This window comes from Falco peregrinus, chromosome 11 (genome assembly GCF_023634155.1).
Source record: "Falco peregrinus isolate bFalPer1 chromosome 11, bFalPer1.pri, whole genome shotgun sequence".
Taxonomy (NCBI): domain Eukaryota; kingdom Metazoa; phylum Chordata; class Aves; order Falconiformes; family Falconidae; genus Falco; species Falco peregrinus.
The window spans coordinates 4,542,296-4,556,015 of NC_073731.1; the positions used below are offsets into that span (position 1 = coordinate 4,542,296).

Here is a 13,720-nt window from a genome sequence, read left to right on the forward strand (position 1 = left end):
CAAAGGATTGCTTACCTTCAGTTTAAAATAAAGACTACTTGCATTCTTCCCTTGTAATAATGTATTACCTTCAAAAACAATCTATCACTGCTCGAATGACACTGATTTTGAACGATTTTTCTTTAAATACTCCAGCTCTGAACTTTATTTTAAACTATTACTTTAAGGTGAAAACATAGAACTCAAAGTTTATCGAACGGTTTTGTAAGTAGAACAAAGATTTAATTGCATGAACAAGGATCCAAAAGCTAAAGAGGTGTGCTATTAGTCTTAATTAAAAGTAGCAAGGAATGCAAAAATTTAAATACGTACTCCAGGAAGCATTCTACTTTCAAGAGAGAACCTTGCAAATTAGTTCAGCTGTACTACTTGGCACATTCTGAATCAGTTACAGAAAACAACAGCTTTACCCCCACAACCACAAAGAAAAGGTCCACGACTAAGCCACCACAGCCTGTAAGAAGCAACAGATTACCAGCAGATTTACAACAAAAGCACCTAATGACGGCTCCAGGTTTTAGGGACAAAATCCAAGAGAGGAAATATGATTAATTTATTTCTTACAAAGTATATTTGAGCGTGCTTAAACAAGGAGGTAAGATAGATGAATGGGCAATGGGTCATTATACTAAACGGAGCTCCAGGCAGTTTGTTGAAAGCCCAAGAAGAGTTTGCTGAGCATGTGAACTCCAAGGCATTATTTGTTTTCATCAACACAGATGCAAGCAACCCTCATTCAAAAAGGAGAATAAAATATTGAGAAAGGATAGGCAAGCAGCAAAGTTGCACTCTCTCTCTATTTTCAAACATATGAAACAATCTGTATTTAATAATTCACTGAAAAATACGGTGTATTCAGTAACTTATTGGCCAAAGCATAATTTTTTTTCCTCACAGCTAGCCAGCTGATAGAAATAAAGCATGGTTGAAAGCAATGTCTACGGTTTATAGAAGCATCTCCAAGACTGCATTAAAGTTTCATGATAAGCACATACACACATCAGAAAACATATTTACACATGTCGTTTTGATATAAACAAATATTTTGCAAGTCACACACAAGTCAATAGCTGTAACTATGGCTAAACAAAATGTACAAATCCAACTTATTTTGGAAAGATTCAAACTGGCACTGATGTCAAGACTTAATGAGTTACCAGGACAGTGCTGAAAACTGATCTCAAATCTGATCTACTTTAAATATTACATCAGCAGATAAAGCATTAAGACTTACGACCTGAAATACTTTGTGGTAAAATTTTAATTTCAAAGATTACGGAAAAAAAATAGCTCAGAGAAAAACCCAAACAAACCACTTAGTTCAAGCATAAGCAAACTACCAATAGTTATCCTTAACCGTGAAAGAAGTCAAAGAAGTCAGACATTGGCCAATGCAGCAAAGAATTTACTGCATTGGCCATCCTTAAACCAAACAAAAGAACATACTTTTGTCAAGTTTTTGAGCTCATGCTCCGCAGTGCTATCCTATACCAGTACCAAGAAGTAAGAAACAAAAGTTCAGACTCCTGTATCAACTGATGACTGTGAGCCTAGAGTGTAATTCCACAATACACCACCTGTCTGAAAGACCAGGTGACTGAAAAGAGTGACATAAGCTGTAGTACGTAAATCTCTCACAGAAAAACCATTTCCCAAATTCCCCAGTAGATTTTTATATTCTGGCCCTTCTACAGCTTTGCTGGAGTTGTCCTCCATTGCAAACACGCCATTGTCCATTGCCAGCACTGTTTGTAGCTTCCGTGAGCAGTAGTAGTACAGAAGTAAAAGCACTCTCTGTTTTGTTCAGAGAGTTTACAATGAAAACTGATGATGAGATTTGCAAAAAGCAGAGACTACTGGCAGAAAACAACTCTGAAAAATAGTACGTTTCCAATTCACACATACTTTAAAAACTAATTTCACAAGTGGTGAAAACAAAGGGAGTTGTATTGTAACTTATGAATAATTTAATAGTTACATATCACAAATGAATAAACAGGCAACTGACCACTTCCTGAAAATGAAATTAAGCTCTCATTAAAAATTATCAAATCCTCTCAAAATGACTTGAGAAACACAACAGAGATAAAGACAATGAGTGTTGCACAACACCCCATAAAGCACACACACTAATATCATGCAATTTGTACACTTTTTGTACCCATGATTTCTTACAGAAGACCATGTAAGAAGCCAACAGATGACCTTCTCAAGAAAAATCCCCCTGCAGCATAAAAAGCAGGACTTCTGCTCTTCTAAGTGTAGAGAAATAAGTCATGTTTTCAGGGCACTAGTTTTGCACAAAATAAGAAATTAAAAATTAGGCACTTCTATAGCTGGAAGAAGGGGGGGTGGGGGGACAAGGGGCAGGGTGAACACAGATGGACAGGGACCACCCTATCTTTTCAAGGCTTGCAGAAAGCTCCAGTGCTTCAGTTAATCTTACGAACCTGCCAAAAAGCAACTACAAGAAATTATCCTTGCCTGCTCATTAGCACAGCAGATATGGAAGTAGCACATTCTCAGCTATCAAGGAATCTATGCAGTACTTAAGAGCAGTACATATAGCCTTCCGGCTAGCATATTTAAGACCACAGTGCCTTGCTTTGCTTTAGTTTTCATCCTAAAGTTTTCCCTCTTTCTGTATACAGTTACATAGATTAAAAACTCTCAAGTGGCAGTCAGTTAATAAAATGGTGCAATGAACTGGAGACTTCCGCAGTCTAGCGTGAAAAAGAGGCAAAATAAGTTTTGCCATTCGCTTCCCAGATGGGAACTGATGAACTGCATGGATGCCGATCCAGATATTGCGCGTCCATTGTCACTTCTTTTTGAAGTCTTATTTACAGTACCTTCTACAAATTAGTTAAATAAAGGTCAACACCCAAAGGTGCCTTTTCCAGAAGGACTTCTTCTGACAAGTTTCAACTTATTCAACCAGTTGTTCCAGCACTAAATCTCCCAGAGGAATTCTATGCATATGCACATAGCTGTAATGCATTTCCACGAGACTTCCTCATGAAGTTCACCTATCACCATACATGTTTGATCTGGAAAATTCCAAAAGTAAAATTGTGTAAAACTACAAACGAGCTGGGTATTTTTACCAAGTGTTAAGGAAACCACAGAGATCCTCACTGTTGTATGTCCATGTTTAGCATCCAGACTGCAAATCAATTGCCATAAAAGAAAAGGAAGAAAGTGAGAATGGCTTCTCACCTCTTCACATATTAGATTCTAGAAATTGCTGATTTGCTACACAAAATGGAAAAAAATTACCCCATCATATGCTTAAACAACAGAAATTAAATGGCCACAACTACGTTTAACTGCAGCATACAATAGTATAAGCAGCACCAAGTAATCATGACAACCACTTGCTCCAAAAGATGGTAAGATCATTTTTCACATTGTCCCAGCAACATGATAACTTTAAAGGCATAGCTTCATCTGCAAAAAAATCCTTACTTATTAGCTACCTGAGCTGGTAAAACTAACAGAAGAGCTACATTTAAAAAAGGAATTTATTTTGGGGTTTTTTTTTAAGTAGTACATCATAAAAGCCATTCTATACAGAAAACCTTCCTCTCACTAAGAAACTCTCTTCTGTACAGTGGGAGACTTAACAGGACTTGCTGGAAACACCAAGACACCAATGTAGCACTGCTATCATCCACAGGCAACTTCTGACTGCGGTATTTCTCATCTTTTCTGAATCAGACCTGAAAGTCATCAAGAGAATACTGGAACAAAAAAAATCTATTATGGAAGCCTGTTAAAGGAAACAGCAATATGAAGACACAGAGCTGTACATACAGCAACACTGAAGAATTAAGCAGGGTGGAGAACAGAGGGAAAGAAAGAAAGAGCATTTGGGTAAGCAGAATGGAAACTGAGAAATGGAAAAAATCACGAGCACAGAAAAACAACTTTGAAAGCTAACAGAAGAGTTGCAAGAAAGATGAGGTACGGGATAAGAGTAAGAATATTATCAAGTATTTAGATGAGACTAAATACTCAAAGAAGAAAATACAAGAAATAAAAGGAACGAGGAAGTAAACACTGCTCTCCTTTTCCAATCTCTAAAATGCCAAATTGCAGGCGGCTCATCACTTGTCCACAGAACATGATGCCAGGAAGCAAGATCTGCTTTTCTGACTCAATGTTACTTGAACACAGGAAGACAGAAGCAAAATGCAGTAACATGGAGAAATCAAAGTAGCAAGGAACTAAAAGCCACAAAGTGAAAAGTTGATATTAACAATAAAGAAATATATTTTACTGTTTAACATGGAAGAAAAATAAGCAAAAAGGACTTCTACGAATTAAAAGAAAAGGTGAGGCTCACAATTCCCTGAAGCCATTCATGTCCCTCCATGGAAGACAAAACCATTAGTCCTCCAAAAGCCAAGTTATCGCCTCCAAGGCAGGCAGAGGAAAACAGGGCCAGCATCTGCTCTCCAAGGTACTGCCCCTTCAACTGCAGCACGAAATTTCTACCCAAGCATCCTCTTACCAACAATGCCCCAGTATGCTCCACATCACCTGAGCATCTAAGGACAGTTATAACGGCTAGTCTCTCCCAGGAACTGACACTGGTAACATCCAGGGTAGCCTAAAACACATCATCTTGGACATGTCTTTGCTATTACTTGGGGCTTCCGTAACTTGAAAACTACCCCTACAGAGGAAAAGCCATACAGCACCAAAAGGTATGGAGGGGAAGGGAAATCTAACAGCAAGTTTTCCTGCAGAGGAAATTAGATGACTTCAAGCTCTACACTAGTCAAATATATTTTTTTAAAAAAAGTCATATAGAGCAAGGGGTATTTTTCTTTCTTTCTTGATTTTCCTTGAAGTTTTTCACATAACTAAGCAGGAACGTAACTCTGGAGTCGCAGGCCCCTTACTAGGAAGGCGAGAGCAGCTTCAGCGTAAAATCTGAGAATCTCTTCTATGAATAAAGGAACAACTTTTCTTAATATTCCTTACATATGGTAAGAAACATAAGGATGTTTGCCTCCATGGCTTTCTTAAACTTTAAGGATATTGTAACAAGTACTTATCCAGCAGAATATCTCGCTGTATACAAAGGGAAAGATCTCAGTAAATACATGTTAATGGTCCATAACTTACAACAAAACTCAGCAGAATGGGATTTATGTAACTAATCTTCAGCATCAATGATCAAGCAGCTTGAGCAATGAGAAAGAACCAGTCCTCAGCAGCCTGAACAGGAAAAGGTTCAGGACAAAATCATTTTTGATCACATCAAATAGCATGAACCAAAATCATTGTACAAAACAAAAGCTGAAATATCGTTCTAAAAATAGAAGCCTTTTAGCTATTAAAGTCACTAAATTTTTCCTTCAACTACTTTACAAACAACAGGTTAAAAACAACTTTATTATACTATCACCTGCCCTTTTACTTTAGAAAGTTCACAATTAGAAATGTTACAAGTTCCTCCTTCCATTTTTTTAGAAGGAGGTTAGCACTTCACCACAGTCCATGATAACTGCAGTTTGGCAATACTGCTGTAAAGGAAAAGTTATTTTCATTTTTCTTTAAGTCCGGCAGCTCATCCCCTTAAAAAGGGTCAAAACGAAAAGTAAACACAAAACAGTGGCTGCATCGAAATGTTATAAATAATTGAGCTTTTTTTCTTCAACAGGAGACAGTAAAGATTTAGATTAGTGTAATAAAGTTGGCCAGTTACCCCAATAACTCTACAGAGTCTCTGCAGAGGTTCTGAACATGGAAATATCAAGTAAACGGAAAGAAAATATGAATCTTTTAAAAATGCAAATAAAATAAATTAAAAAAAGTCATGCAACAGAGACAACTGCTTACTTTTGCACAAGAGGAACCATCAGTCAAATGAAACACTAGATCCACACAAAACTCTAGGCGTAGTCAAATAATCAATACTGAAGCTTACAGGCAACCATTGAAAAAGTGACAGCAGCTCTTGTAGACCAAGTGATGCTAGTTATGCAATATTTGTAATAAACTTATTATAACATATACTCAGTATCTAAAACAATACATGAACATTCACAGCATAAAATATTCAACCTCTCCAGCTCCCAAAGACCAAAACTTAATGCTGCAATGTTCTGGAATACTTCAATTTCTTACCTATCTCAAGGTAAACAGAGCCTCACTCAACCTCCAGATCTACTCTCTTTGTACTTCCTAAATGCCAGAAAGCCAAGCCAAGCATCTTCAACATCCAAATTCAGGGCTATCCTGAAGCTATGCAAACAGTAAACCACTCCAGTATCTCAAGTGTTTTATGAACCTGATCATACTGGCAACAGTTCTGTAGGCCAGCTGACAGTGATAATGGGCAGAAAAAGAAAGTATTAGTCTACATCCACCTCCTGTGCTTGAGTAAATGGCATGGATTTTGTTTTGGGGTTGGGTTGGGGTTTTTTTATGTTTTGCTAAAGGTTTATGAGAAAACATAACGAGAAAAATGGCCCACAAGTTTGTGTGATAGAATAATTCCTAGAAGTGTCTATTCACTAATGTGAACTGATTTTACCACGTTTCAGAGCTGCTAGGAAAAAAAAAAAATGGACTAAAGAGGCAATCATTGAAGAAAGCGAAGCAGAATGCTGGGAAGAAAACAAACAGTTCCCAGAAACCAAGAGCTGGGAATAAACTTGGCCTACCAAAGCTACCTAAAATCATGATTGCCACTGTATAGTAAAATCTATTTCTCCATTTTAAATTTCTTTTAATTACTTTTACATAAACCAACCCAAACAACAAGAACAAAACAAACCTAAATAATCTACGGAGTTTTAAGTCAACACACATCAATACCCACTGCAGTCCCAAAGGGAAGTCACTTAGGCAACCAAGCCCAGCCAGGCTCTCTGGGGCATGCCACAGCCAGGACTACAAGCACAGCTGACTCAGGACCAGTCTGAAAACTAGATTTCCACTTTAAGCTAAGCAGCAGCACTCCCAGGCACACAACAATCTTACACTCCCAACACTTCCATGGAGCATCAAGTATTTCACATTCAAGTGAAGCCAAGTGCCCAGTGATAGCACGATTCTACAGGTAGCTCAAACTATTACTATGACTTCAGGTGTGACACAGCAACCTTCAGAACTGTGGTGTAAAAGACTTGAGACATAAAAATCCATCTTTCATGTTACACTTCTGTATTTCCTGGCTTACTTTAGGGTTAAGACTATCTGGATTATCTGCACAGTGCCTAGCAAAACAGAACTGTCCTGATCAGGGCCTCTGGACAGCACAGCAATGTAAATATTACTAAAGAACAAATGAAATTCAATATAATCCCTCCTAGACTGACAAGAACTGGCATGCAAAGAAACCAAAGAACATACAGTGTGTCGATATCAGGGTTCATTTTGGGATACAGAATACTGTAAATTAACAGAAAAGCATATTATGTCCCCCATGCGTATTTCCTGTAAAAAGCGTGCACATTTAAATAAGCCCCTATAATTAACACCATGAGAATCTGTTCTTAAGTCTTTTGTAAATATGTGCCCTTATCTTAAAAAGTAAACAATTGTGTCTTCCTTTTTTTTTTTTTTTTTTTTCCTTCTCTTTCTATTTAAGGCTACTAAAAATGTTTACATTGTGGAACACTAATTCAGAAATCAGACCAGACTTTTTTATAGCCTTTACTCTTATTAAACCCCTGCCTGGAAAAATGTAAGTGGTGCTAACGTACCTAGAGCACTCAATGAGAAATGAGACTGTTTAAGTGAACAACAGATTGTCTTGCAATGCAAAAACTGCTCTAAAGCCTGGGCACTTCATAGAGGAATTTGTGTTTTACTGAGTTCCTGGATGAAATCGTAACTCGAACCTACTACTTCTTCTCAGGAAATAACTTCAAGATCGGGGAATTTACTGGGTTTCATACTTAAATCAAATGCTGATCATAAAGATGCTGCAAGACTACAGTTACCAACATTGCTGCTTCTGTCCACAAAACAGTGGCTCCTTCTCATTCTTAAGCACAGCAATGAAGCTTTGTGTTATATACATACACATGCACACATGTGTCCATACAAACCTTTGCCCAAAAAGCAAGTTTTTCAAACTACAGGTTTCCAGTCCCACAAGATCTCAGGCAGCCCTTATGAGTGCCACAGAAGCAGGCCCACTGAGTACCTGTTACAGATCAGGCCTAAGGACCTGGGAGTCTTGTAGCAAGCTCTAGCAAGACATAACCCTGGGCCTACACAAAGGTCACTGCTAGAAAAAAGCTCCAGCTCTGCACATTGTTGTGGGATGCAGAATACTGTAGCAGTTTACAGTGGGACAAATATGCTTATAATAAAAATATGCCTGGCTGTTTGCAGAATTGTTACGTTCCATCCTTCTGTCATCCATAAATAGGTAACTTCTTCTGAAGAAAACCAGAGCCTCCCACGTGTTCTTTCCAAAGCAATACGGTAAGAGTTGTCACTCTTTGTTGCGTTCACTAAGTGACCTGTCATACAATTGATACCAAATAATTATTTTGTAAACATTACGGTAAATGAAGACAAAGGGCAATATGTGTTTCATGTAAAAATGTTTAGTTTAGCAAGAAATTTCTAAACCAAACTAGATTATATTTCCTGGACCCTTTTCAAAACACTGTTTCAGTAGTTTCAGTGAAGAGGCGATCCTAAATGCTCAGCGGGCAGAAAAGGAAACTGCTGGCAGTCTCTGGCTCACACATTTTGGGCATGACCTCATTCTTTACTACCACTTTTCATTTTTGCTGCACTGTTTTTAAAAACCAAGGGTTGATGTGATTTTTGTACATTACCTTTATTTATTACTTTAAAAATACAAAGAACACAACGTGATGTTATAAAAGAAAGTGTCCGCCCCTTACAACTCGTTCTCATACAGCGAGAAGGTAGGTGGCACACACAATGCACCATCAAATATGCCTTCGTATCCAAACACACACAGAGAATAGTTAGGTTTATTTGAAGTGTGCTTGTTTCTCTAAATGGAAGGCCAAAGCTAGTGTTACCTGACCAACATTTTTGGAAGTGAACTATGCAGCCATGGTAGTGCATAATTTTCCTAATAAACCTGACTTAAAAAGCCAAATTTCCTTTTCCTAAATAGCAGATTTCTACCTTAAGTTACATAGAACCATTAAATTATCCATACCCTAGTTATATATTAAAAAAAAAAAAAAAAGCAATTTATAGCGATTTAAGATATTGCTTTATCTGTAAGGGAATATCTATCCACCTAAAACCCAATTACCTTAAAATGGTTCTAAAAATAAATTCATACTGGAATTCAAGAGATTTCTTGAAATAACAAATTTAACATTACAGCTTTTTTCTATCTGATCATATCTATCTTGATCAAGTTTAAACTATTATTTATCAATCCATCAAAAGAAAGCGAAGTTATCTCTTCCAACAAACAGTTGTCATCAGTATACCATTGATAGTTTAGTCTTGTTTCGAGCCTACTGTTTAAATAAGCATTCAGTCTATAATACCAACATATTCCCAACCTCTCCCGTTGAGGCGGATAAGATACACGTACTAAATCAAGTAAACATCACAATTGTTCGAAACAAGATATTGGAATTATAAGCTTAGCCAAACTTGGCAAACAATTTTAACAACCCAACAGTTCTCTGACGTTAACCTTTTAATCTGATTTATTCCAGCCTCAGACTGTCCTGAAAGTTATTTCTACACACACACATTTTTACTTTTCAAATAAAATGCTGGCCATCACTGAATATCGTATTTCCCAGCAAGCAAGAGGCCAGCATTCAACTACTGTAGTATCTACTCATGTATCTCGGGAAGGAACCACCACCACATACAACTGGGCCTCACAAGAGTTAAGAATAAGAAAACGCTGTATCCAAATCTGTTCTAGGAAGCATTCTGTGCCTCACTTCAGTGGAACACGATTTGCCTCTAAGCAGGCTGCAGTGAGAAACCAGGAAAAACGTTTAGGATTTGAGATAGCTAAACTTCCCGCTAATCACAAACTTCAGCTCATGAGCTCGTTAAATTCCCCAGATCTCTACAAATCATGGGTTTTTAGGCTTTGTTCCCGAAGCGGTGCAGGGAGACGAGCCTCCGAGGCTGGGAAGGTACCCTGCTTGCCATGGAGAACGGAGAGCAGGTTCCGAGGGATACACGAGGCCTACCGCGGAGGGGAACAGGGGATTTCGAGCCCAAAATGAAGACCGATCTCCGCGGCACCGGGGAGCATACCTGCTCTATTAACCCTCCGACCCTCCCGGCTGTTTAGCTAACACTTGTAAAGAGGAAAAACTTCGGAAGCGAGCAAGAGACCACCCCCGAGGAGAAACACCCGGGAGCTCCTTCCCCCCCCCCCCCCCCCTCCGCCGGCAGCCCGGCCCTCGCAAAGCCGAGCCAGGCTCCTTTAGGCGCCGGTTCCCTCACAGCCAGGCAGTCGCTTCGGAAATATAGGTACCCGAAAACCACCTCCACCGCGTCCCTTCCCCCCCGCACCCCACACCGCGGACGGGCGAGGGGGAGGGGGGAGGCAGGATCACTCCGAGTCGCCTTGTCTGCTGCTTAAAAGGGACCCAGCCCAGGCCCGGCCTCCAGCTGCTCAACAGCCACCGGAGCAGCGCCCAGGCACCTCCTCAGCCGAGCGGGGAGCCTGCTAGGCCCCGCTGCGGCTTCCCGGGGATGCAGGGCGCCAAGCGGGCTCCTCATGCCAACGGCAGGGTCACGTCCCCGCCCGGCCCCACACGCAGACACCCGGGGGGCAGGCGGGAAAGGCCGGGGCCGAGGGGGGGGAGCCCTGCGAAAGGCCCGGCGGGGACAGCCCCTCGGCGCACCCTCCCCAGGCCGCAAGTCGCCCGGCCCCGGCACGGAGAGGAGGGAAGGGGGGGGAAGGAAGCCGCAGAGCGGGGCAGGCTCTCCCTCGATGGCCACCCCGCAGGCAGAGAGGTAACCCCGCGCCCAGGAGGCCCGAGCCAGGCGGCGAGCAGGGAGAGGCGAGGGGCGGGTGGGGGGGTAAGGAAGGCGATGAAGCGGGGTTATAACCCAGCCCGTGTAGAGGAGGGTACGTGGGGTCCCGGCCCGGGGCGAGGAGTGTTGGGGGGAGGGTAGCGGGGGAGGGCGGCCGCACTTACTCTCATTTAACACCTCCAGCAGCTCGGCGCAGCTCTCACACATTGTTCATTAACAGCAGCAGCCGCCGCCGCCGCCTCCTCCCGACCATTGATTGATCCACTCGGTGCTGCTGATTGATGATTGATGGGGGCCGGGGCGGGGGTCAGCCGGGGGGGAGGGGAAGGAGGGGGCGGGAAGGAATGGGAAGAGAAGGTGGGGGGGGGGAGAGGCAGGGGCCGGTCCGGGATCCGGGGGAGGGGGGGGGATGGGGCGGTTGAGCAATGCAAATGAGCCTGTGGCGGCGGCGGTAGCGGCGGCGGCGGGGAGGAGAAGCCGAGTCACTCACTGGCTCCCAGTGACTCCACGCGCCGCCATTTTGCTGAGGGGGAAGGAGGAGGAGGGGACGGGAGCGAGGGGGGACAGGGCGCTCGGGCTCAGCTCGGCAGTTTCCGACCAGGCAGGAGGCGACGGTGGCCGAGTCCCTCCCCCCTTCCCTTTCGCCCCGCCTTCCCACCCCGGGCCGAGCGGCGGGCTGCCGAGCGGGGAGGAGGAGGAAGGGGGCGGGCCGGACGCCGGGGCCGGGAGGGTAAAATGGCGGCGGCGGCGGCTCGGCGCGCGCCCGGGGTAGGGCGGGAAGCGCGTTTCCCTGCCCTCTTCCCGCCTCCCGCCAGCAGCGCGCACACGCCGCGGTGACAGGGACAGAGGAGCGGCCTCCCCCGCTTAAAGCGAGCGGCCGCCGCCAGAGGCCTACCCCGGCCCGCCCCCTCAGCTGCTCTGTGGCCGTGCGGCCCTCGCCTCTTCCCGGGCCGCCGGAGGACGCTTGCCGGGGCAGGCTCGGCCGGCTCTGCGCTGCGCGCTGCTCCCTCGTTATTATTGCTGTGACTGCAAACGCTGGTCGAGCGGGAACCGCGCTGCGAGAGGCGGGCGGGCGGCGGCGGCGGCCCCGTGGGCCCTCCCGCCTGCAGGGAGCGCCTGGCGGGCCGGGCACGCCGCGCAGCGAGGCAGCGTCCCGAGCCGGGGCTGGCGTTCAGGGCTCCGGCCGCCGGCCATCGCCTTCCCGCCCAGCGCCGGCTGAAGGGAGCGGCGGCCGGAGCCCAGCACCTGCCCGGCCCGCCCTCGCCGAAGTACCGCGGGAGCGGTTTATGGCGATTTTTTTTTTTTTTATCTCCTATACTTTTCGACCCTGTTCCGCTTTCCTCTTGGATAGCGATTTCTTCAGCATAATAAACGTCCAATGGCAAGCATGGCCTCTGTGAATAACTAGAAATACCGCATTCTGTGGCTATGCGTCCAGGAGCCTACTTCTTCAAACATAGAAACTTTAAAGTTCCATAATTCATACTGATTGCAACTACCACTTCAGTTAGCGCCGTGACGGGCGCAGTTGGAGCAGGGTCCCGGCCCCCCCGAGGACGAGCGTGCAGGCACACGGCAGACTGCCGCACAAGAAACCCCCTTTTTTCCCCACCTCTCAGCCCCGCACAGGGACACGCTCCCGCTCCCAGGCTCACGGATCACACGCGGGAGCGGGGATGCTTCCCCCCCCCCGGAGTAGGCGCCTCTCTCCTACTGTGTTTTGTATTTCTGTAGTACCACCCAGTGGTAAACTCGTGTATTATTCTGAATGCCTCCAGTTTACCGACTTGTACCTAGGATTAAGAAAACAAATCTATTAATGGCCGCAATGCAGATGCAATATAGTTTAGTAGAAAGTAAAATAAATCGCAAAAGTTCCAGATTAAGGGGAAAAGAAAGGAAAGCTGTTTCAAGCTCTTCGGTGGCTGACTTAAATGGAAAAATACAAAATATAGGTCTGATGTCATTGCAGAAATGCAGTTGCTTTTTTAACTCATGTGCGTATTTATACAGGCTGATACCCCCACTGGTGGTTGTATACATAACCTCCCACTCAAGCACAGAGAATGCGCTCCTCCTAACAGTCCTCAAAGCATCCATCTGTTAAGCTAAAACAAAGAACTCCACTGCTGCTTAAAAATAAAAGAAGAGACAAGTTATTGTAAACAACAGACCTAGTCTTAGATACAACTACTACTGTGGAAGCCAGGACTATACGAGAACAATCTTTCACCCAGACTTCTTCTTGTCACTACTTGTTCTTGAAATACTTTCCAAGTTAGTGTTATCAACAAGAATAGCTTTTCTTAATAAAATTCTAAATATTCCCTGCTGAAATTTCCACTTATTAAACCAATACAGAAAATAAACTTTGAGAGTCTACACAAGACACAGGTTCCTTGTTGTCTGTCCCTTGAATTCACATTTTATGTTAATGCAAGTATCTTTCAAACAGGATTCCTGAGAATAAGAAAGAATACCAATACAAGAGACAGGAGGAAGACTGCGACTAAACTAAAAACTTCCCTGAAACTTTTTACTGATCTTTCTTGTTATATGTAACTTAATTCCTGACAGACATAGTCTTTTCTAAATAATCTCTTTTCTGTTGACGGACAGAAATCTAACCACTACTAACTAGTTGTTAAGCTAGCTAGTTTTAAGAACTAAGCCTCCACACTGCTGTGGTGGTTGTTATTAAACTGACACAGATGTACCGGATCCTGTAAGGCCTTTTTTG

The 13,720-nt window shown here is 43.4% G+C and overlaps 1 protein-coding gene across 9 annotated transcripts in view; it reads right to left on the reverse strand.

The window, feature by feature from the left end:
- The window catches only part of USP34 (ubiquitin specific peptidase 34), a 137,059-nt gene extending 125,775 nt beyond the window's left edge, over positions 1–11,284 (reverse strand). For 8 of the 9 annotated variants that reach the window (XM_055816227.1, XM_055816223.1, XM_055816222.1 and 5 more), the window contains exon 1: positions 11,145–11,284. In XM_055816227.1, the coding sequence (XP_055672202.1) occupies positions 11,145–11,187 (43 nt within the window). In that variant the 5' untranslated portion in view covers positions 11,188–11,284. Of the gene's footprint in view, positions 1–10,474; positions 10,956–11,144 lie in introns of those variants that run through there. The other variant, XM_055816230.1, reaches the window with a different exon arrangement.
- Between the last annotated feature and the right edge of the window lie 2,436 nt (positions 11,285–13,720).